The sequence below is a fragment of the Lagenorhynchus albirostris genome, chromosome 1, assembly GCF_949774975.1.
Source record: "Lagenorhynchus albirostris chromosome 1, mLagAlb1.1, whole genome shotgun sequence".
NCBI lineage: Eukaryota > Metazoa > Chordata > Mammalia > Artiodactyla > Delphinidae > Lagenorhynchus > Lagenorhynchus albirostris.
In genome coordinates this window covers 28,614,614-28,640,022 of record NC_083095.1, presented here as the reverse complement: position 1 = coordinate 28,640,022, position 25,409 = coordinate 28,614,614, and the positions used below count along the sequence as shown (strand labels likewise).

The 25,409-nt window shown below is 38.3% G+C and overlaps 2 protein-coding genes across 11 annotated transcripts in view; both read left to right on the top strand.

The window, feature by feature from the left end:
* The first annotated feature begins 482 nt into the window (after positions 1 to 482).
* Positions 483 to 16,698, top strand: PTGR2 (prostaglandin reductase 2). 4 transcript variants are annotated; one of them, XM_060139277.1, is made up of 10 exons: positions 483 to 592; positions 5,020 to 5,104; positions 6,418 to 6,536; positions 8,580 to 8,771; positions 10,992 to 11,162; positions 12,195 to 12,404; positions 13,420 to 13,541; positions 14,681 to 14,768; positions 15,522 to 15,561; positions 16,391 to 16,698. In XM_060139277.1, exons 2-10 carry the CDS (start codon positions 5,068 to 5,070, stop codon positions 16,474 to 16,476), a joined length of 1,065 nt encoding a protein of 354 aa, XP_059995260.1. In that variant the 5' UTR covers positions 483 to 592; positions 5,020 to 5,067; the 3' UTR covers positions 16,477 to 16,698. The 4 variants fall into 4 exon arrangements, with proteins under 4 accessions (XP_059995260.1, XP_059995286.1, XP_059995277.1 ...); XM_060139285.1 differs by lacking the exon at positions 483 to 592 and adding an exon at positions 5,533 to 5,622 and having other exon boundaries at positions 5,035 to 5,104; XM_060139303.1 differs by lacking the exon at positions 10,992 to 11,162.
* A 1,990-nt stretch (positions 16,699 to 18,688) lies between these two features.
* ZNF410 (zinc finger protein 410) overlaps positions 18,689 to 25,409 on the top strand; it is a 40,591-nt gene continuing 33,870 nt past the window's right edge. For 2 of the 7 annotated variants that reach the window (XR_009538805.1, XM_060139234.1), the window contains exon 1: positions 18,689 to 18,907. The gene's annotated coding sequence lies outside the window, so the exon portion shown is untranslated. Of the gene's footprint in view, positions 18,908 to 19,015; positions 19,333 to 25,409 lie in introns of those variants that run through there. The other 5 variants (XM_060139229.1, XM_060139221.1, XM_060139212.1 and 2 more) reach the window with 5 other exon arrangements.

Genomic DNA, 25,409 nt, shown 5'->3' with positions numbered 1-25,409 from the left:
AAAACAAAATTCCTTCAAAGTACTGCTAAAGGGCTTCCCTGGTGGCGCAGTGGTTGAGAGTCCGCCTGCCGATGCAGGGGACACTGGTTCGTGCCCCGATCCGGGAGGATCCCACATGCCGCGGAGGGGCTGGGCCTGTGAGCCATGGCCGCTGAGCCTGCGCGTCCGGACCCTGTGCTCCGCAATGGGAGAGGCCACAACAGTGAGAGGCCTGCGTACCGCAAAAAAAAAAAAAAAAAAAAAAAAGTACTGCTAGAAGTGAACTCACTGGTCAAGGTTGAACGATTTGTTCTTTGGGTCCAGGTAGTAGGGGCTGCCATAGGCCACCAATCCCGGTTAACTTATTAATACACTTTGCCCATACATATGACTAGTCTATAAATCTCCGCACCTTCCCAACCTTCCACGGAAACGCTGTGACCCAGGCAGGTCTGTAGCCTAAACTTCAAAAGCCCGCCCCTGGGAGGGGAGGGGGTGAGGAGCCGAGGTCTAGTCGTGCGCCTGCGTACTGAGGTCGGAGGGCCGAGGTCGCGCGGCGAACCCCTCGCCAGCTCTGCAAACCGCGCGAGATTTCCTCCCGAGCTCCTTGGCGGTGAGTGAAGCGCGGGGCTCCGCCGGCCGGGTCTGTTAGGGCGGGGGAGCCCGAGGCTGGGTCGGGCCCTTCAGGTGAGGGAGGATCAAGGAACCAGGGTGACCTCCCGGCTTCCTCCCGGAGCTGCTGGCGACGCTAGCATTATTGCCTACGTCACTGGGATAGGGAATGCTGGAGAAGAAGCAGAAGCAGGGCTTTTTTTTTTTTTTTTTAGAATTGTTGGTAGTAAGCAACCTCAAGTTTGGACATAATTGTGTTTAAGGTGTCCTTGGGATGTTCATTTAACACATATTTAATGGGCACCTACCATGTGCAAGGCATAGGGGGTGAACATAAATCACTGAACTAAACAGGCACGATTCCCTGTCTTGGTGTTTACATTCTGGGAAGTCAGTCTGAAATTCTGGGTTGTAGACGCAGATTTTTAGTAATTTACGTATGAGTGGTTGGTAGTAGGAGCCAGACAAGGTGAAGCCACTGAGAAATGGAAGAGCCATGCAGGAATCCCCACATACTAGGGGAAAGGAAGGAAAAAAACAGAAGTCTCAAAGGAAAGGAGAGCGACCGTCCAGAAAAAGTGGAGGAAATCCCAGAGATTTACACGTTTTGTAATAAGGCCGTGGGCAACAGTCATTTGTGGCAGAATAATTGAGCAAGATCAGGGTAGAGAAGTTTTTTTGTTTTGTTTTTTTAAAGGTGTTAGGAATCTCATGTTATGGCAGTGGTGTGTGTTGTGTTTGCCTGTGGGTTCTAGTGCAGTCATTACCAGTTGTGCGACCATGGGCAAGTTATTCAACCTCTCTGTGCCTCGTTTTCCTCCTCTATAAAATGGGAACAGTGACAGTACCATCCTCAGAGTGTTGTTGGATGGAGGGGTTAAAGGAGACAATGGCTATTAAGTCTTTAGCCCAGTTCCTGGCACTTAGGTACATTCAGTAACCAAGCTGAGAGAAGGAACTTTCCCAAGATCCTGCGTGATTAGAAGCAGGATATGTACTCTGCTTTTCCTAGTTGGGTGCCCTACCCCTTATAATAGGCTGCAAGGTAGACATTAAGATAACACACTCTTTTTGACTGGCACTAGAATTTTTCAGTTGATCATTGATCTGGTATTATTTTGGAATATTGTTTACCACCAGTTAGGAACCTATGGGCAAATATGGTCTGCTTGATGTCAGTCAATAAGGACTTGAGTTTTTTTTCCCTCCCATTTGGGATGAATAACACCACCACCACCACACCTCCTTTCAGATCTAGAGCTGGTGTATCATATTGTATATTTTAATTTTGTGACTAAATTTCTTCATGTTTTAAATGTGTTGTTGTGCTATGGAGGGATATTGCACGATTATCCTACATTAGTTAATTGTAGTGTTTGATACTTGAAAACTTTCTAATTTAATACAGAGGGAGAAAACTTTAATAGTGTGCTTTTCATGCTGATAAGCAGTATTTGGACAAATCTACAGTGTGCATAATTTCAAGTAATAAAACATACATTGAAAGTAATTAGGGAAAAGAGTGGCAAATATGAAACTTCATTTGGAAAGACTCCTTTGAAAATTTAGCCATCTTGGTGCTGTTAATCACCACTTAAGGTCAGTTATCTTTGGATCCAGTATCAATTTGGAAAACTTTGCCTTTTAACCCTATGTAATTTACACACATGGTGATTCAATAGGAGATTTTCTTTAAAAAAATACACTTAGCCCTGCAAGACATTATGGACTTCTCGCTGTGATGAAATAGGATGCACACAGCACCACCTTTAAAGATTCTTGCCTAAAAAGTCTGAACCTGCATCTAATCAAACCTCTAGATCTAACTACCTGTCAAGGATAAGCGGGGAGATAGAAGAATGAAGTAAATGACATTATGAGAAAAAAAATAAAAATAGGGACTTCCCTGGCGGTCCAGTGGTTAAGACTCCGCGCTTCCACTGCCGGGGCCACGGATTCCATCCCTGGTCAGGGAACTAAGATCCTGCATGCTGCTCAGCCAAAAAACAAAAAGACACTATGAGGATGCAACCCAAGGTCATTCAACAGACAAAGGAATGAAGAAACATGTTTTTTCAACAATCAGTGACATGAAATAAAAAAGGGGAGACTCAAAAATACAGTATATGGACTTGATTCTAACGAACCAACTGTAAAAAGACGGAATTTGAATATGCACTAGGTATTAGATAATGTCAAGGAATTACCTGGACTATTAATTCTGTTATGTTAATGGCATAGTGTTTATGTTTAAAACAACCTGTTGTTAGAGATGCATAACTGAGGGATTTTTGAATAGGATGATGTCTGGGATTTTGTTTTAATGGGAAGCTGGGGAATGCAGTCCTTAGCTGGCAACATTGTGTCCGAAAGGAGAGAGTGTATATTGAGAGCAACCCCCCATGAAGGTCACAACCAGTGAGATTATAAATATATACATTATAAAAAGTAAGGAAGCAAATAAGATGAATATCCATGTTCTTCATTCTATTTTATGGAATGCCACTAACATCAGACATGTAGTTCTTAATTAGGAGCAGAATTCCTCTCCTCTTGTAAAGGGTACCTACAGAAGAGTTGAACATTATTATGTGGCTATATACGTGAAAACCGTGTTTGGAGGTGATTGGCGGGCAATAGTGGAAAGAGTGAGGACAAGTGAGATGAGGGATGAGGAGATTTATGTTTCAGTCCTAACTCCTCTGCTTAACTGCTATGTGATCTTGGGTACAAACTGTACCTCAGTTTCCGTTGTAAGATAAGGATATTACCTATATACTTTGTTTTAAGAAATAAATAAATCTGTGTGAAAGTCCTCCATAAGTTATCTCCATATAAATACTATGTTACGCAAGATTTGAAAAATACCCCGTGATGATTATTTAACATTTTTCTGAGAAGTATACATAAATCTCAGGTCTATATAAGAAACTCAGGTACTATATGGGATTAGAGAAATATGAAGAAATTCAAGAGTCCTGCAAATTTAGAAACTAGATTAGGAGTAGAGTCATGGGTAAATGAAATTACCCAGTGATACAAGGTAAGCATTATTAAATATCAAATGGATCTACACATGGTTGTCAAATGTCTAAGTGTGCTGCTGTATAAACTTAGAAATGATGCTAAGAGCTAAATATATTGCAACTGTTGATAAGCAACAAGGATATATTGTATAGCATGGGGAATTATAGCCACTATCTTGTAATAACTTTTAGTGGAGTATAAGCTGTAAAAATGTTGCATCACTATGCTCTACACCTGAAACTAATATAATAATGTAAATCAACTATAATTTAATAAAAAATATGTTGCAATTGTAAAAAAAGTCATTGATATAATTGTTATTCTTGGGCTTCTCAACATTATTAGGTGCTAAAGAGGATGAAATAAAATATCTAATGAGAGAAGACAACTAGTAAATAATTTTAAAAAGGATAATATTTGCTTAGTAACTTAAAAATCAAACAACTTAGACATATAGGATGGAAATTTTTATGTAGTAGTTAAGTGATTGGAATGTCAGACAGCTTGGGTTTGGATCTCAACTCCACCACCTTAGGAAAGTGCTTAAACACTTTAAGGCACATTTCCTCATCTATAAATTGGGGATAATAATAAAATATTTAATAGGATTGTTAGATTAAATGAAATATATATTAAATATTATTAAATACTACATAAATATATATGTGCATATATATATATATGTATATATGTTTCATAGCACAACAGTCCTTGGTACAGAATAACACTAATGGTCTGTTCTCATTTTTAGTGATGGATAAAGTAAGCATGCCCAAGTCAGATACTGCTAGCATTGGAACTTCATTTTGCTTCTTTCATTAGCTCAGATTGTAAACCCAGAATAAACTGATCCTTTTTTACTCACTTGGCCATTCTATATTACATAATTTCCTAGAAGGTGAGGATTTTAAAATGCTTTTGATGTATTACTTTTATAATCAGCAGAACTATTAAGAAATTTCCATTTTGATAAATGAATAAAAGAATTTTTGAAAATTTGGTTACATCTCAATTAAACGGCTAGTGTTTTATTTGCTACTAGACTAACGGGCTAACTCTGGAGGCATATATCATATTGTTTTCTTTTAATCAAGCTACAGTAGGAGCCTTAATCATGATGGCTTGAAGATGAATGTGCCTGAATTATGAGGCCAAAAACATTTTGTTCCACTCAATCTTCAGTGAATTTGTTCTTATTAGTCAAATATTCTAATAAGATTTAGTCTTTCTTCATATATTTGCTTTAGGAGGCAAACTCTAACAGGAGACTACATCTTTTTTGGATCCTAAATATGATTTTTCCTTTCCTTGTTCAGAAACACAAATGTACATTTTTTTTTAACTTTTAAATTGTTGAATATTTCATAACTTACTTGTGATTTAAAACTTTTCTGTTTATAGGAGTTATTTTATACAGAAGTCTTGTGAGACCACTGTGCAAACAAGGTGATGATTGTACAAAGAGTGGTATTGAATTCCCGACCTGGTATGTATTTGTCTGTGATGAACGAACAACTGTGGTCTTTAATAATTATTAATGCAAATGGAGGAACAAAAAGTAATAATATGATGTAAATGTGGTAAATGAGGTAGGAAGATATTAACACTAGTAGAGACATTAGAAGAAACTCTTTAAATAATATAATATTCATTTTAAATTTTTATTTATTTATTTATTCATTCATTCATTCATGACTGCGTTGGGTCTTCGTTGCTGTGCGCAAGCTTTCTCTAGTTGAGTTGAGGGGGGGCTACTCTTTCTTGCGGTGTGCGGGCTTCTCATTGCTGTGGCTTCTCTTGTTGCGGAGCACGGGCTCTAGGTGTGCGGGCTTCAGTAGTTGTGGTGCATGGGCTTAGTTGCTCCGTGGGATCTTCCCGGACCAGGGCTCTAATCTGTGTTTCCTGCATTGGCAGGCGGATTCTTGACCACTGCACCACCAGGGAAGTCCCAATATTCAGTTTTTTAAATGATAAGTTATCAAGGCCACTTGTTGGGGAAATAAGGTATTTTAAAATATTATAATTTTTAGAAGGTTATATTATAAATATATGTGGCTTGTTTTTCTTTGTAATGTGTATCATTGATTCTTAAGATGTGCTTTTCTGTTTTATGTGAAAAGCACTGACCTCTGTCATCCTAGGTCATCTAACCTGACATCTAACCTGACTCATAGAAGCGTAGGCATGGAAGTAACCTGAGAGGTTTGGGCCCATGCTGCCTTGATTTTGGTGCTTACCTAGCATGTGGCCTGGGAAAGACACTTACCTTTTCTCAGTTTTAGTAAAGTGAGCAATTAGATTAAAATGTCTACATTCTATTTTCACCTTATAAATTTGATGATTCAATGAATATGAAGTTTTAATTATATTCATTTAAGTTTCTCTTTTCATCTAAAAATGAGGAAGGATAGTTTACTTCTTTACTTTGGCTAATGTGGTATTTCTGCTACCTTGTAAATTTTAATTTTCATAGTTAAAAAAAAAGCTGGCTGTGCTTTTTTACTTTTTGAAATCCTTCTATAATTTTATAACAGATGAGGTGATTTACCTGTAATCACCTTAAAAAAGAAATTTTTACATTGACAGCAATATGCCAAAGGAAATTCTTGGAGAAAACCAAGAGCAAGTGAAACTATTTGAAGAATTTATGCTGAGTTACAGAAAAATTACAAAACAATATGGATTTATTCATGTGTGTATTCCAGGAGTGCTCTAAATCTTAGAGTGACCTTTTAAAAATAATAAATAATTCTATGGGAAAGTGACTTTTTGATTTTATATTTTTGCCTAATATTCTAGGAAAAAATGGTAATCCAGTGGCAGAAAATTTCCGAGTAGAAGAAGTAAACTTGCCAGATAATATCAATGAAGGACAAGTACAAGTCAGAACTCTTTACCTTTCTGTGGATCCTTATATGGTAAGAATCAGGATTTTGTGACTTAGTGAAAATAATTTTATTTTCATATTTTTTCATGTTGCATCTGAATTTCATTGTGTAAGCCTCATGATTAATAAATATTTGAGGGACTTCCCTGGTGGTGCAGTGGTTAAGAATTCGCCTGCCAGTGCAGGGGATATGGGCTTGAGCCCTGGTCCGGGAAGATCCCACATGCTGCGGAGCAACTAATCCCGTGGACCACAACTACTGAGCCTGTCCTCTAGAGCCCGCGAGCCACAACTACTGAGCCTGCGCGCCTAGAGCCCGTGCTCTGCAACAAGAGAAGCCACCGCAATGAGAAGCCTGCGCACCGAAACAAAGAGTAGCCCCCAATCGCCACAACTAGAGAAAGCCCACGTGCAGCAACGAAGACCCAACGCAGCCGAAAATACATAAATGAATAAATTTATAAAAAAAAAAATTACTCTGAACCCTCAGACTAGTCCTTTCTGTTACACTTTCTCAAAACAGTACGTTGACCTTCAGCCTATATCCCAGTTGTAATTAATAATTATTTGTGTTGTTATTAGATATTTATTTTCCCTAATAAAAAGTTATTATGACAAAGATCTTATTTATCACTGTATCTCCAGTGACAAGCGTAAGTGCTTATTAAGTATTAAAGGAAAGAAGGAAGAAAATTACTTTGGTTGCTTTCACTTGACACTGTTAAAAAAAAAAAAAGGACTAAGCATCTTTAAAGAGGAAAAAAGAAATCTGATGAACATTAACTTATTGAAATTTTATATCATTCCAAATTCACAAGTAATTTTAATCACTATGTGTGTACTGTATTTTACATGGTTATGTTTAATATGTATGTACTATTTTGATTTCATATTTGTGATTTTATATTCATACCTTCATAAGAAAAACTAGTCCAGATATTATTATTATTTTGGTGGTTGTATAACATTTTATTCTGTTGACATCACTCGCTTACCTATGGGGAATTACTCGTTCCCACTTTTTCTGTTAGCCTTAAGAATCAGGTTCTTGGTGTGGCCAGTATCCAATGGCTGCTGCACTTGCTTTTCAAGAATATATGGGAGGGGCACACAAGCAGAAGTGTAGTGTATTCCCATAGAAGCTTCTGCCTCAATTCCCTATGTGGTCTTTTCCCTTGGTGAACTGAACCAGACCATGGGGGGCCCCTTGATCAAGCAGCCTTCCATCTATTCCATCTCCTGGACCACACTGTAGGCTTGTACATCTTGGCCTTCATGAGAGAGGCAAGAGTGAGCCACAGAGAGGAAGAAAGCCTTGATTACCTCTGGGAGAAGTCTTTAGCCCTAGTCCTATGGAAAGGTGTGGTGCTATTGTGACATTATGTCTTTGAGGAATAAAGAGAACATCCAGCTGAGGTTAGGGGGAATGTTGTAGTGCTTGGTCTGAAGTTGTGATGAATAACTGTATAAAAATTGTTTCATTTCTCTTTTGGGTTATTTCCATTGAGGAAGCAGTATTGCTTGGCTGAAGAAATGAGCAGTATTATGGTCTATATGTTACTAGTTTGTTTTCTATTAAAAAAATGGACAGTTTTATAATATTATCAGCAACAGTAAGTGTACCTAATTTGCAACAATCCATTGAAACCATTGACACAGTATCTTGTATTATTTTTGCTAGCATAATGTATGTAATATTACATAAATTTCTTTAAGTAATTAAGAATTTTAACAACTTTATTGAACTATAATCCACATATCATACAGTTTACACATTTAAAGTGTACAATTCAGTGGTTTTTAGTCTATTCACAAAGTTGCGGAACTATCACCACAAATCTATTTTAGAACATACTTAAATTCCTTTTAAATTTCACTCTTGTTATAGAGGGGATACTTTTTTTTCAGGATAAAAAATAACTGAAAGGAAGAGAGAAATTAAGGTAAGTTTTGTTTGGCTAACACTGTACTTAATATTACTTGTTACATACTTTCATTTAGTCACTGGGTAAATTAGTAAACTCTTTCAGTATTATCAGAGAGAATTATCCTAATCTATGTTTTCTTTTCTTAGCGTTGTAAAATGAATGAAGACACTGGCAGTGACTATATATCACCTTGGCAGCTGTCTCAGGTGGTTGATGGTGGAGGTATTGGGATTATAGAAGAAAGCAAACACACAAATTTTACTAAAGGCGATTTTGTGACTTCTTTCTATTGGCCCTGGCAAACCAAGGTTATTCTAGATGGAAATATCCTTGAAAAGGTGATGTATAATATAAAGTATCTGATTTTTTTCTTCCCCTGTAATTCCTTCTTTATGCATTTGGTGCTCAGTTCTTTTTGTTATCAGGGAAAAAATAAAAGCACATGTTTTCTTTTTAGATAGCTGTCAGAATATGGAAAGCCTTTCATTCCTCTTCCACTGTTGGTTGTAACTATGTATGACAGTTCTTAGATTGCCAATGAGTGATGTTGTTTTCCATATTTAATTTCTCAAATTTTACATAAATGTTTTATACTAAGAACTAGAAGGCCCCTTATAGTTGTATGTTTTAAAGTTTCCTGAGAAATTTCCACTTGACTTATGAAATTCATTTGGTTTGTGCTTGAAATTCCATCTTGTGTCAGAAATCTTGAGTTCGGTTTCTACTGTTAGGCTGAACCATGTGGAATTACCAATATTTGTCTGTTTTGACCTACAAAAACTGGCAGCCTCATGTGATTCAGCCTAATATTTGTCATCAAGGAAGTTACCTTATATCTCTGAACCTCAGTTTCCTCATGTGCAAAATGAAAACAATAGTTACCTCACAAGTGAATGTGAAAATTAAATTAAATTTAGCTATGATAAATGTGATTAAGGCTTTGTAAAAAGCTTTATAAAATTTTAGTATTTTTATGATTACCAATTATTATAATCAGTTAAAGATGGCTGTTAAGATAAAATGAGATGCGGGAGACATTACACAATCATTTGCCAACTTAATGGTACCAGTAAAATATATTTAACTAGAAATTTCATAGCAGGAAGTGAAAGAGAAACATTAAGCACTTTCTAGTTTTCCCTGTCATTGTGCTATAGTGGGAAATTGAGCAACTGGAGAGAGCTTAAAAATGTTTGGGGAGTAGGTATTAGAAATGAGGAAGAGGAATTCAGAAGGGATAGAAAAATGATCTTTGCTAAAAGCAAACTTATCTCACAATGTTTTTATACTGGCTTTACTAATAAATGACTATTAACTACAGGATACATTTCTGTGTAGTGTACGGTAGACCTTTCTGTATATTATAGACTTTAATATCTCCATTACCTTTATTCACATACCAGACTTAACTGATAGCCATTTAAAACTGCTGATTACGAACTGCCATTTTCTTTCTTTGTGGCAGACCAAGGTGGCGAATCTTGATTACTTTTGGTGGTTTATTGAGTTTTTACCAAAATTATTCAATTCCTTAAAAACTATTATAAAACCTTTATGGTAGGGAGTCTTTCTATATAATTTTTTTTCAATTCTCCCTAATGTTACAGATAAGAAAACAGGCACAGAAAATGCGAGAGAAGTATAATTAACTATTGATTGGGCCTGGTAAACATATAAACGTAAAATGCTAAAAAGCTGACGGAGACCTCATTTTATTCTGTAATTAAGCTAGAAGAAATTGTATCACACCTTCCTTACATTTCCATGGACCATTTTAAGCATCAGTAATGAGAACTGTTAGAGTTTGAGCTCATTTTTATATAGATAAATGTTTACTCTGGAATTGCTCAGAGATTTTTAAACTTTGCAGTTTTGCCTAGTGTTTTCCTGTTAAGTGTTTCCTCTCTTTTGAAATATTTGGGACATTGACAAGAAAGAATATTTGGTATCTCTTATGTGGCAATTCTTTTTTAAAGGTTTTGTAGGGTTTTTTTAACTATAAAGAGAAGTAATATTCTTTTTTTTTTTTTTACTTTGTACAAGTAAATTATAGAATTTTAACAAGACTGAAGAATGGTTTACTGTTCTTGAAACTATGTTGGGTTGTTTATTAGTCCACTTGAACTGCCATTACAAAATACCATAGACTGAAATTTATTTTCTCGCAGTTCTGGAGTCTAGAAGTCTGAGGTCAAGGTGCTGGAACATTTGGTTTCAGGTGAAGCCTCTCTTCCTGGCTTAAAGATGGCTGCCTTCTCACTGTGTCCTCACACAGCATCCAGCCTTTCCTCTGTGCACCTGCATAGAAAGAGATCTCTGGTGCCTCTTCCTCTTTTAAGGACATAAGCCCTATCAGATTAGGGCCCCACCTTTATGACCTCATTTAACCTTATCTCCTTAAAGGCCCTATCTCCAAATATACTCACACTAAGAGTTAGGTCTTCAATATATGAATTTGGTGGGGACACAATACAGTACTTAACAGGTTGTCTCTACCCTGTTGACTTAAAATGGAAATTCCTAGTATCATTTTTAAAAGGTATGTATATATTTTTTAGGTAGACCCACAGCTTGTGGATGGACACCTTTCATACTTTCTTGGAGCTATAGGGATGCCTGGTTTGACTTCCTTGATTGGGATACAGGAAAAAGGTCATATAACTGCTGAATCGAATCAGACAATGGTTGTTAGTGGAGCTGCTGGTGCTTGTGGATCCTTAGCTGGGCAGGTAAACTTTTGGAGAATAATCTGATTTTCTAAAAAACTAGTCATAACTGAATCTCTGGATATGTGTATATAATTTAAGATATAAAATTGAACAAATTTATACTATGATTATTTTACACATTTTTGGTAGAAGTGATGTTATAGCATGCTTAGACTCTCTTCTTAACAATATGAAAAATGTTACAGATTTTTGTATTTTGTTCTTTTTTTAAAAATTTTATTATTTATTTATTTATGCGGTACGCGGGCTTCTCACTGTTGTGGCCTCTCCTGTTGCGGAGCTCCGGACGCGCAGGCTCAGCGGCCATGGCCCACAGGCCCATACGCTCCGCGGCATGTGGGATCCTCCCAGGCCGGGGCATGAACCCGTGTCCCCTGCATTGGCAGGCGGACTCTCAACCGTTGCACCACCAGGGAAGCCCTGTATTTTGTTCTCTTTTAACCAAAACTGACATGGTAAATGCTAGAGCATTGCTGTAATCAATATGAAGAAGAAAATCACAGAGTACCTGTCTGGAATTACATGAATTAAAAAACAAATTTATATTTTAAAAAAATCATCTTCAAATAAGAAAGCACTTATTGGGTTCTAGAAGTATAGTAAATATTATGATAGAAATTTATAAAGTACATTGTTTTATGAATAATAGCCTTTATAGTGTGAAACCGTTGAAACAAAACATTTTATCTTAATAGTGATTTTAGTTGCTCACAGGCCTGAAAAATATTGAATTGCAAGATAGAGATGTTTTGGGTCTGACTATTCCTTTTATGACATCATCTTTAAATTGCGAGATTTTAACATTCAAACTAACTCTAATTTTATTCAATCTTAATTTTTTAAAGAATGCCATTATATCTGTTCTCAGTTCTTTTGGTTTCAAATTACTTTCAGCTAAAGGCCTTAGAATCTAACCTCAGTTGTGACGAACACTTTCATATATGTACTTGTATTAACTTTCATACTTTCACATTTTTATATTTAAATTGTGACAGTTGAAAGTTGTTTAATTTTCAAAAATTTTCCCCCTAGATTGGCCATTTGATGGGCTGTTCCAGAGTTGTGGGAATTTGTGGAACACCTGAGAAGTGCCTCCTTTTGACCTCAGAACTGGGCTTTGATGCTGCAATTAATTATAAAGAGGGGAGTGTGGCAGAACAGCTCCGTGAATTATGCCCCTCTGGAGTGGATGTTTACTTTGACAATGTTGGAGGTGACATCAGTGATACAGTGATAAGTCAGGTTGTTTTCTGATTTGTTTGTTATAAATTTGAATACTACGGTTTATTTGATGTGATATCTTTTTACCTGATAGAGAGAAAAAAAAACTTTATAAAATTGTAGGGTTTATGGTGAAAAACATGATGGTCAGTATTGTAATTAAGTGATACAGAAGAGCTTGCTGAAGCTACTTCCATTTGTGGATTTGCTTGTGGATTTGCACTGTGAGCATCAACTTCAGTTCTTTGCTAGCAATGTTATATTTTCACCTGTAATTTATTTTTGTGAAAAAATACAGTTGTATTATTCAAATGAAATTCTAACCTTTAACTCACTTCTAACCATCAACCAACTTAAATCAACCAACTTACAGCCATGACTTTGGGTAAGGAAAGGATTTTCATAGATTGCAGGTATTTACATATTTTAACTGACAGTGTTACAATTTATCAACATTAGCTGTTAACACTGCATTGTCCTTTACTCTATGTAAAATTGTTTTCAATTGAGGTGAAATTATTTAAATTCTAAGAAATACTCTACCAATAATAACAAAAGTAAGCAACAATGATGACAATGAGAACTAATGCAATTCTTTTGCTGATTACCAAACTCTTATTTACTGCTGTGTTCCTTTGCAGTAGACTTATTTTCTAGCTAATTAAAGCTCTCTAATACATATAATGGGTAAGTCTTCAAAACAAAATCAATTACTTGGCATTATAATTATATAATACTAATTATAATACTATAATGCCAATTATAACTGGCATAATAGTATTGAATACTATAGGGAATTCCCTGGAGGTGAGGTGGTCCAGTTGTTAGGACCGTGTGCTTTCACTGCCCAGGGCGCAGGTTCAATCCCTGGTCAGGGAACTAAGATACCACAAACCGAGTGGTGTGGCCATTTGAAAAAAAAAAAAAAAAGATTAAATATTACAGTCAAGGAGGCTTTCATTGAGGCAGCCATAAAATTAGTAAACATAGGGAAGGTGTATATCTTAGGTTATAATCATCAGTTTTCTCTGAACAGATGAATCAGAACAGCCACATCATCCTATGTGGTCAAATTTCTCAGTACAACAAAGATGTGCCTTATCCTCCTCCACTACCCTCTGCTGTAGAAGCAATCCGGAAAGAAAGAAACATCACAAGGTGTGTTCTATACTTTCCCCTTATTACCAGATCCAAGGGGTTTAAAGATCATGGATGAATACAAAATATGTTGTTCTTCATATATAATTTTTCTTATTAAATAAAACTTGAAAATGTACATTTTAAGGTGGTCATTTAGGTTTTGGTTAACTAGGTCCCTGGCAGAAAACTTTTTGAAAGATGCATCTGTTCAATCAATCTTTCGCAAATCTTTTTTTGAGTGTTAGAAATTCCACTCGTATTGACTTAAGTGCGAAGGAAATTTATTGGCTCATGTATCTAAGAAGTTCAGTATTAGTACTGGCTTAGATTTGGCTGGATAAAAGGTTTGCATAGTGGTGTCATGACTCAAGTTTTTTTTTTTTTAATTAATTAATTCTTACTTTTGGCTGTGTTGGGTCTTTGTTGCTGCGCGCAGGCTTTCTCTAGTTGTGGCGAGTGGGGGCTACTCTTCGTTGCGGTGCACGGGCCTCTCATTGCGGTGGCTTCTCTTGTTATGGAGCACGGGCTCTAGGTGCACAGGCTTCATTAGTTGTGGCGCACGGGCTTAGTTGCTTCACGGCATGTGGGATCCTCCCGGACCAGGGCTCGAACCCGTGTCCCCCGCACTGGCAGGTGGAGTCTTAACTACTGCGCCACCAGGGAGGTCCCATGACTCAGTTTTTCTTCACCCCTGGGCTGTGCTTTCTTCTGGATTGTCTTGGCTCCCTCGCAGGCTCTCCTCTTGCAGCAGCAGGAGGATGACTGTTATCTTTACTCTTACATTTTACCAGATTAGCAATCCAAGCAAAAAAGAGAACAGCTCTCTTCTTGCAGTTTTATCACATCTCCAGGCTGATACTTAATGGCTCAGACTGGCCTGGCTTTCGTTACATGAGGGTGGGGAAAGGATGTCACCCACAAAGTAAAATCACAGTGTTACTACCAAATGGGATTATAGATGCTGGGCAGAGAATACAATAGAAGTCCATTATACTTACGCTTGTAACTACACCTAAAGCTATATCTGACCAGACTCTGTGTGATTAAGTCCTAATGTTTGAAAGATTAACAAATTTTAGTGTTCTGGAATGATTTGATTTGGGCTTTCTCACTCCCTCCCTAGTCTCTGATCATTATCCTTTTCTTCCCCACTACAGAGAAAGATTTCTGGTGTTAAATTTTAAGGACAAATTTGAGCCTGGTATTCTCCAGCTGAGTCAGTGGTTTAAAGAAGGAAAGCTAAAGGTAGAACTTGCTTCTGTTCTTTATCAGTATTATTCTTCCTGCTACTTGATATACTTTTGTATTATTTGAATTTAATATTAGTTTTGTAATAAATATTTCTACAGAAGAAAAGTATACTGAATATTATAAATTAACTTTACCTCCTGAGTGAGGATAACTCTTCTGATTGAGAAATCCTCTCATTATTCCCTTTATCTAAAATTTTATTAACGTTTACTTTTCTTAGACTATATTACAAGATCAATAGGTTTTTGTTTTTTCCAAATTGTAATATTCATTAACACATATTTATGGAATGCTACTATGAGTTGGAAGCTGTGCTTATAAGCACCTCCTAGTACGTCTCCACCACCATACATCTTTCCTGCCCTCCCTGGACATTCTGATAGATCCCTTGGCTGTGGCTGAAAATCAGGAATTATCGATCTGGGGTCCAGAGACCCTGACCTAGGATGTTCTTGAAATGTGAAAATAATAGGCAAAGTTGTATGTGTGTGTGCTTATATACTTTGTTTTTTGAAAAGAAGGTGTATAGCATGTGATATTACAAACTGAAGATTAGACAATGGGAAAATAGGATTGTACTTAAAAAATGAATTGATAGGAAACTTTTCTGGACTACCTACACAAAATGAAGATCTCTTTTTAGACAGAAAATGCTAAATAGTATTGCTGCCTTTTGTAAAACTGAAAACTGTTAAATAGAAACACTTAAGTCTAAAGAATATAAAATATACCTATTTTGATTTACAGATCAAAGAGACTATGATAAATGGATTGGAAAACATGGGAGGTAAGATGAATGCAGATTTATTTATTATACACATGAGTTCAGCACAGATACTCTCTTTTTTCTTTTAATTCTACTCCTCTGTTGTTTTTTTCTTTTTAAATCATTTCTTTCCTGTAAAGTCTTGATCAAACTTCATGAAGTTCAACTTAGTGGTATTTAAGAGCCATTGTTTTCTCATTTCAAATTGTAAAGTGAGTGTTTCTTTGGTTTTGTAAATAACTTATGAAAAAAAAATGTAAGAATTGTGAAAGTCATTTAGCCTCTAGGTAACTTTTTCTGATTGAATGGTTCTAAGCCATCATAAGATTACATGAAGCAAATTTTCAATATTGGGTTTTTTTTTTTTTACTAACATACACAGATTTCAACACTCTCTTTTGTTTCAAATAAAGAGGATTGAATAAAACTGATAATTTTTCCTTTTTGAGAAAAAAATTTTAATATATTTGGAGATGTATATTTCACTTAGTAAAACTTTATGACTAGATTTCTAATATTTTAAAGTTATTTAAAAATTGTTATTGCTGACATTTATCCTCATATTTATTTGCCTCTAGTCTTCAGACTCTGTAACAGTGAACATGGATGTAGACACCAATTAATCATTTCTAGTTGGATAAAAACACATTTTTAACATGTTAATTGGGTTAGTTTGTCCTATAACTTTGCCAGTGTTTTACTTGAGGTTTCTTTTCATGACAGTTTCCTTTTGTACTTAAAATCATTGAAAAAATTATTCAAATTAATTGTATGTGTCTGACCTACTGATAAACATGTAGGATGGTGACATTTATGTTTTCAGATAACCTAGTTTTTTTTTTCTTTCCAGCTGCATTCCAGTCCATGATGACAGGAGGTAACATCGGAAAGCAGATAGTTTGCATTTCAGAAGAAACCTCTTTGTTATCTCTGTAAACATCTTCATTAAGGAAATACACAGATTGCTTTCCGTTTTGCACAAAGATTTCAAGATACATTAAAAAAACCCTTAAGAGTACAGATACCTTTTGATTTAAATGTGATCATAGGTGATATTTTCTTAGCTGCATAACATAATTCTTTCCTGTGTCTTCAATATCATATATGTATTCTTCATCCAATATGATTATTTACAATAATAGATTGAAGTCAATATGACCTATTTTTCCTTCTTTTGCTAAAACTAATATTACATGAAATTTATATCAGATATTCTGAAACCACTGGAGATTTGATGTAACTGTTTAATAGATCATACAAAAGATTTTTTAAATAACTTTTATTAACTTCATAAGTTGTATTTAAAATAGAATACTTGAGAAGGCACTTAGTAAATATTGAACTGGACATGCTTTACATAATTCTTTTTTTTTTTTTTTTTGCTTTACGTAATTCTTGAACTGAAGCTTGGTGAAGAATAAATTGGGATGGTCTTTCCATATTATAGATGGAAGAGGGACTTAATTGCAGGGTGTGTGTAGGGGTTTTGGGGAATTCAGAGCTTGTGGAACAGTTTTTGGGATAGGAGAGCAGAGGCTTTGTGTTGGGAGTAGTATGATAAATTAAATAACTGAGGTTGGTTAGGTTGATGGAGGGACTAGATTTACTACAGAAGATATGTGTTTTGCCAAGTAGTTCACAGTATAGCCTAAAAACTCAAATATATATTGATAAAAGCCTATGTTTATTTTAGGTTAGCAGGCACATACTGTCAAATAGTTACAAAGATTTCGAGGGCAAATAGATATAGACATCAATTCAAGTTTTAAATGATGAAAAAGATTTAAACAACAAATACAGCTTCGGGCTTCCCTGGTGGCGCAGTGGTTGAGAGTTCACCTGTCGATGCAGGGGACGCAGGTTCGTGCCCCTGTCCGGGAAGATCCCACATGCCTCGGAGCGGCTGGGCCCGTGAGCCATGGCCACTGAGCCTGCGCGTCCGGAGCCTGTGTTCCGCAACAGGAGAGGCCACAACAGTGAGGCCCGCGTACCACAAAAAAAAAAAACAAAAACAAATACAGCTTCAGAAAATGACAGAACTGAATGAGCAAAGTAACAAATGGTCATAAACATGGCTGTTCAAGACCTATTAATGTACCTCTAAATAAGAGCATTTGTTTTATTAATTGTAATCAACCCTTTAATACAGTAAAATTGAGGATATTTTCTGAGTGTTGTGCTGGCTTATGGTCAGCTGTTTACAAACTGCAATATACTTTTGTGTAGATTCGAACTGTGTTAGTAATCAGTCACTCCAGTTGACCTCAGTGGCCTTCGCTTCTTTCTTGTTTTATATACTTTTCCAGAGAGAGCTGCATCTCTTGTCTGTGTGTTGATAACTCCCAAATCTGTATCTTATTTCTGACCTCTTGAGATAGGTAGGGACCTTTACCTCCAAGTAAATATCCCATAGGCACCTGAAATAGATAAACTCGGCTTATCTAAAGAGGAATTATCTTCCTCTGAAACGTGTTGCTTCTTTGTTTTCAAATCACCATCGTTGGTGTACTAAACTACTCCCCTGGTTTCTTCAACCTTGTCTCTGTCCTTGAAAATGCCCTTCTTAGAACACACCTTTAATTCCCACTGCCACTGTCTTAGCTCAGTCCCTCCTTCATCCTTTGGCACGCAGCAAGTATTCAAAAATTAGTAATTTTACACAGTCAGTCAAACACATAAAGCTCTAACAAGTTGCGGCATCTAGCCTGAAACTCAAGTGTTCTAGCACCGGTGTGGACATCGGAGAGCTCTTTACATCCTACTGTACTGACGGAACGCAGACTCCAGGGACTTCACCTTCCAAAAAAAAGTTCTACACCGGAGTCTCAATTCTTACCCCACCTGGTATGCAATGCAGAACTAGATTCTGCAAGTTCCCTTCTCGGGCAGTGAAGCTTCGAGGTCCTCTTCACTAAGAACTTTGATAAATGTTTTAAGTAGTGATCTTTTCTTTCTCGCTTGCATCCATTGCAACGTGTACTGATCTCAGCTGACAGGAGATAACTACCCCATCCGCTGCAGTAGGGAAGCAGTGACGTCACGCCTAGAATTGACTGACCCCGTTTTTCGGGCTTCGCAGACCACGGAGCTACAAAGGCCGAGAGGGAATGAGTGGGAGGCAGGAGACCGCAGTGCCTTCCCTCTCCGAAACAAGCCTTCCTGGCCGCGCAGGCCAGCGGCCCCCGGGGCGGAACCTCCTGCGGGACTGCCGCAGCCCGGCTCGGAGGCGAGCGAGTGGGTGTGTGTGTGGGGGGCGGCCAAACTTCCTGTCCCGCGCTCGAGCTGCTTCCGGCGGGAGCCGGAAGACGCTCTGTGTGGACAGAATTCGGGACCAACTGACGGACGGACGGCTGCCCGGGACGGAAAGGTGAGCTCCGGGGTGGGCCTGATCGACCCGCTCGGCTAGGTGGTTCCCGAGAGGGAGGGAGCCAGTGCTGGCTACTCAGGGGCTTGGGCCGAGTTTGCCCCCGGAGAGGACAGGGAAACCGCCCCGGGGCACCCCACCCGGATCTGGAGCGGCCGGTCTGAAGCCCTACGGCTTCGGCTCTTCTCGCGGGCTTTTGGGGCATATGTTTCGGCTCCTTCGCTTGGTTTCGGGGCCAGGGGCATGGGGACAAGACCAACCTGGAGAAAGAGTCAGCGAGTCCCCGCGGCGGGGGCTCCTGGACTGCACCCTCCGCGAGGCCTGCCTGTGGACCTTGGGGCCCTTCACTAGGCTGTTGTAATGGGGGAACGAGGATGTCAAGGCGACTCTGCCCTGGACATTTCAGCCCAGACCTACCCTCTTCTTTGGTACGTCCGCTTACTTTCTCGGTCTAGAAGAAGGAAGGCTGCCGACTCGGAGGGTCTGGGCCACTGGTTTCTCCTTTGCGTGTCATTTCAAGGCGAGGGTGTGGGCTGTGATAGTCTACAGCCTTATGCATTTCGCAGGTTGAAGTTTCTTCAGAGAAAAGAATTCAGTTAGTTTATTAAAGTTTATCTCACTTGCTCATGAGGCTCTGAAATGCATTTAGGAACCATTTGAAAGTTAAATATCATTAACTTGGAACTTAAGAATTTGTATTTCTTCCTCACTTTGGCACAAGGACCAACACAGCGTATTTGCAAAGAGAATAAAAGAAACATTTTAAAATAAAGCCAGGGGCATTTTGTTATTTTTAGGGAGTGAGAAATTCCACTTTGTGTTATCTTCGTGTGAGACAAGGTCAACTAAACTCGCAGTCAAAAGATTTAGGTTCTAGTTTTTTAAGTTTTACATCTAAGTAGAGGTCTAATTTTTGGCAAGTTAATGTCTAGCTTTGGACTTTTATTTCCCTCTGTAAATGAAGGGGGTTACCTATTCATTCAGCAAATATTTCCTGAATGCTTAGTTTGTGCAAAGCATCGGTGGAGAAGGGAGAAGGATGGGAGAAGGATGATAAATTCAATGAACCTTAACCAGTGAGAAAAATATGCAACTAACTCCCAAGGCAGGCTGAAATAATTGCTAAAGAGAGGTTAAACTGTGTTGTGAGAACACCAAGGGAAGGACAGATTTGTTCTGACTGGAGGGAAAGGAGTCTTCATGGAGGATGGCGTATGAGTTGGATTTTAAGGACTGGAAAGGATTTCAAAAGATCACAGCTGGATTGGAGGGTTTTATTACTGGAGGGTCTTATTACTGGAGAACTATCACAAGGGAAAGGGACCTTGAGCACTAAAATAGGTTGGAGTGTTCATTTAGTAGCCAGTCCAGTGTGTACTGGAGAAAAGGGTTCATTGAGGAATATAGTGGATGCTGCAGTTGGAACAGTATTTGAGGACATATTGTTGAATATTTAAAATGCCATGCTTAGGGATTTGACTGTTAATTCTGAAGCCCTGAACTTTGGGTAAGGGAAGTGACGTAAGCATTTCTGTGTTTTGGAAAGATGAGTGGCTGCATAAAAGATGGAATGGAGGGCTTCCTTGGTGGCGCAGTGGTTGAGAGTCCGCCTGCCAATGCAGGGGACACGGGTTCGTGCCCCGGTCTGGGAAGATCCCCCATGCCGCGGAGCGGCTGGGCCCGTGAGCCATGGCCGCTGAGCCTGTGCGTCTGGAGCCTGTGCTCCGCAACGGGAGAGGCCACAACAGTGAGAGGCCTGCGTACCGCAAAAAAAAAAAAAAAAAAAAAAGTTGGAATGGAAAGGGGAATTTTAAGGGCAAGGTGGCCAGTTAGAAGCCTATTTTCATAGTGTAGTTGAAAGATAATGAAAAACCTAAACAGGGCATTATGGTAGGAGTAAATTTGGAGGAATCAGAACCACTGGGATTATTTAAATATGGAGGATGAGAGAGATTGTTCAAGACCTAGAATTTGTAGCTGAGTGGGAGAACAATTGGGCAATAACTGAAATGGATAATACAGGAAGAAGAACAGGTTTGGTGGGGAAGGTGACAGTCTGGATTTTGGACATTGTTAAAATTGAGGTAGATATGCACATGGGGTTACTTAGCAAGCAGTTAGAAATGAAAGTTTGGAGTACAGAGGGAGGTCAGTAATAGAGACAAAAATTTGGGTATGATTCACGGAGTCATTCATTCGTTATACAAATATTTGTTCAGTGCCTACTAGCTGCTTACAGGAAGTTTGTATAAAAGCCCTTTAAACTCATAGTAAAGACAGTCTCAGAGCTTCACGGTATCAGAAATGACTCTTGGAGACCTAAATTCCTTATGAATTACCTACAATACTTTGCCAGGCACTAGGTGATGGGTTCTGGGTTCTGGGAGATACAGTAGTGAACAAGACAGGCTAGTTCTTGCCTTTGTTTATGGAGCTTACAATTTAGGGGGTAGCCAGACAAAAAGTGAATACTGTATCAAAACAAAAGAATTAGAAATTGTGGTAAGTGCTGTAATGGAGACAGCAGAGATAGAAAATAAAAGTGGGGGTATGAGGAACGTTCCTTGGATAAGGTTATCAGGCAGAGCGTTTCTGCATGAGTTGATAGTTAAGTAGAGCCCTGAAGAATGAAAAAGAGCAATGGAAGAGAAAGCATTCCTAAGTAGAGGAAATGATGTGTGCAAATCCCTAACATAGGAAAGAGCTTAATATGTTCAAGGAACTAAGGGAGAGTCATCTGGCTGGAGGTTGAATGGAGGCAGGAATGGATCACATAGGTCCTTATAGGCCAGGATAAGGAGTTTGGATTTTTTCTAGATGCATTGGGAAGCCACGTGAAAAAAAAATGTGAAAATTCACATTTTAAGATGATATTAAGTGATGTGAAGAGAATGGAGGGAGGCAAAGTATAGAAGCAGGGGGGAGACCAGTTAGGAGACAGTAACAGTACTTTAAGGCAAGGTTGATGGTGGCCTGGAGTAGAGTAGTGGCAGTAGAGATAGAAGTAGGTGGATTTGCGATCTCTTTTGGAGACAGAATCAAGTCCAGACTTGCAGCTGGACTGGATACTGGGAACAAAGGAAATAAAGTAATAAAAGTGACTTCTAAATGGGGTGAATGGTGATCCTCCCTTGAATGGAGGGTTGTGGTCAGAGGGGCTGGCAGGGGAGGATGGGAAATAGGCTTGGGAGAGAATTCATTTTGAACATGTTAAATTTGAGATATCAAAACATGAGGTAGAGATGTCAAGTAAGCAATCCTTCCTATGTACAAGTTTGCAGCTCAGAGGAGATACCTGGGCTATAGATAAAAATTTTGGAGACCGTATCATTTAAAGCCATGAGTTCACACTAGGAAGAGAGTCTAGCAAGAGAAGAGGGCCTGGCCTGCAAACTATCCTGAAGAACATTAATATTTAGAGGATGAGTGGAGGAGGAATATAGGAGTTATCGAAGGAAACTGGAGGAATGACCAATGAGGTAGGATTAAAATAAGAAGTATCTTAGAAGCAAAAGAGAGTAAGTAAAGTGTTTGAGGAAGGAGGCAGTACTTCTAAGGGAAAATATCAGTTATGGCTCTGGTTGCAAATGACCAATTTACTTGAGGAGAAGAGGAATTTATGACAAGGATGTGGGCAGCTGACAGGATCAAAGGAAATGCTGAAGGCCCTGGCTTTGAAAAGGACAGGAATCTGAGCAGCCCCAAGGGGAGGCTGCTAATTGCAGTACTGGAGTGAATGGGCTGCTACAGCAGTTTTCACCTTAGTTACTTCTTTTAGAATTCACGTTCTGAGGAAGAGTATCTGATTTGTTCATCATGGGTTGGGTATCCAGCAGTTGGTCAGGATAGAAAAGAACACCTTAATCTATAATCGCACTCAGAATGTATCCAGTGGGGGAGGGATAGATCCCCCAACAAAATGTGGATCCTGTCACCCAAACGGGGGAATGAATGTGGAACAGTCAAAAATAATAGCTGTCCCTTGCAAAGGTCAAGTAAGATTAGGGCAGCAAAGTATCCATTAAATTTAGCAGCATGAAGATCATTGGCTTAAATTTGTCTCTGAAGGATTGCAGAGAAATGGGGAGGTGACCGGAATAAAAATCAGGGCTATAGGAATGGAGCACCCCAGAAGATCCTGTGAAGAGAAGAGGGAAAGCGCGCGCAGGATGAATGCTACGGTTTCTGAGATTCATTCTGGCTTCACAGTTCTGTATTCCAAATGTCTTTTATCAGTACCCGTTACCACTTTATCATTAGAATTTAATTAACTCTCATGCTATATCATATACTAGATATGATATTAAAAAGTATACTTGGGGGGCTTCCCTGGTGGCGCAGTGGTTGAGAGTCCGCCTGCCGATGCAGGGGACACGGGTTCGTGCCCCGGTCCGGGAAGATCCCACATGCCACGGAGCGGCTGGTCCCGTGAGCCATGGCCGCTGAGCCTGCGCACTGTGCTCCGCAGCGAGAGGGGCCACAACTGTGAGAGGCCCGCATACCGCAAAAAAAAAAAAAAAAAAAAAAAAAAAGTTACTTGGTTTTTCTGTTCCTTTCACTACCATTTTATGCCAAAACTTAAACTGCTCTTTTTTAAATTTTAATTTTTGGTCTTTGGAATTCACTAACATTAGTAGAATTTTGTTTGCGTTTTTTAAGTATTAACTGAGTTTTGTTCCTGTCTGTATCTGTGGTCAGCCACAGGTTTCGGGGGAGCTGAGAAGCAGATTGGCCCATGGTAAGAGAGACTAGTCCTCTTGGTTGAAATTATGTGCTTTATTTTAACCTTTATGAATAGTGACCAATTGGGGGAGCACAGTGTTTCTCAGTTTCTTCCCTCTTTTTTCTCAAGCCTCCCTCAGTCTTCCCCTTCTTTCCAAAACCGGGTCAAGGTCAAGGCATTTTCTACCTCCCTCAAGAGGATAAGAGCAATACTGGTATTCTGGGCTTTGTATTCTAGGGTGGAATCACATTGCTTTTTGGAGGTTGACACAATGCTGTTCTGTTTCTTTCATGATGCAGAGTATTAAAGCCCCGCTCATCTTTCTGTTTGGAATACACTCCCTTCTGTATGGTAGTCAGGACTAAGGCAAGAGACCTGTATCAGCTCTGTTCCCCTGTTGCTTGCTTAGTTTACTTTGGATTGGTTTTTCCCTCCCAGTATTTCTTCATGTGGCCTTCATTGGTTTTAGGCCATACCTACTCTAGGGAAATGGTGTTACCACTAATTCTGTCTAGTATATGAGAGTTCTTCATTAGGGTGTGGGACCAAAGACTGGTTAATTAGAAAAACTACTTTGTCTTTCTTTGCCTAGTGTGTAGTATTTTCCTTTGCAGACCTCAAGGAGGTTTGAGGTTTAAGTAATCTCAATTTCACCAAGACTTTTATCAATGGTAATTGCTGATTGTTTGTAATATATACTTATAGCAGGTTTATATCTATGGCTTTATATTTTAAGACTGATTCTGTGTTAAACATATGCATTTTAGACACTGGAAAATACTTTACAGTGTTTTTCTATCTGTGGGACATAACCTGTTAATAGCTGTGAGAACATTTTCGTGGATCTTATCATTTAAAAATAAATTCAAAGTGCATGAGATTATTATATGTTAGTATTTTATTGTTTTATGAAAATATGTTATTTGTGTGTATCTCTGTGTGTGTTTCATTCTCTGGGTTATGATGGAAAATGTATCTTACTGTGGGTTGCAGTCAAAAAAGTTTGAAAACCACTGCTCTATAGGAAATTTGGACTCAGTAACAAAAAGCAGATTTCTTAACCTTTTATAGTATATTAAGCGTTTGATAGATTTACTTGTTTCTTAAGCACTTATGCAGAACTTTGTTTCTGAAGAATTTTGTAATTATTTCTATTGCCTGATATATAAATAATCTTAGGGTAGACCTATTTCATTTCTGTATTTCAGATAAGTTTCCGAGGGCCAAGAAGATGAATAGCTTGCCCAGGTCTCAACCAACGAGTCAGAGGCAGAATTTAGATTCCTGCTTTAGAGACCTTGGATTTTTTTTTTTTTAAACATCTCAACTTCTTTATTAAACTTGTTCAGCTCCTTAGTGTTAATGCATAATTTGCTGGATGATGTTGAGTGTACTGTATAAAAAGAATACAGTTTATCAAACTTCAGTTCCCAGGATTTATTTGGCTAAAAACAAGAAAGAGAGTTGTTTTCAGGATGGCCATAGAGATTGCTGTTGTCCTAAATTAACTTTGCTGTTGTTACTTATTCCCAGAACTTTTCAGGGCTTCTTGTGTTCTTTGCTTTGGTTCATTGCAAAGGTTTGTGTTGCGTGCATTTTTTTTAACCCTTAGGCTGACTATGGGGTAATATATTCAATAATAACAGTGGTAGGGTCAGTGGATTTCTAAAAAATATAATATGTGCTAGACCAAGATTGTTCCTTTAAGCAGTCTAATATGCTTTCATGGCCATAGGGAACCATGCACATAGTAAAATTTAGTTGTTGCCAAGGGTAGAGGGA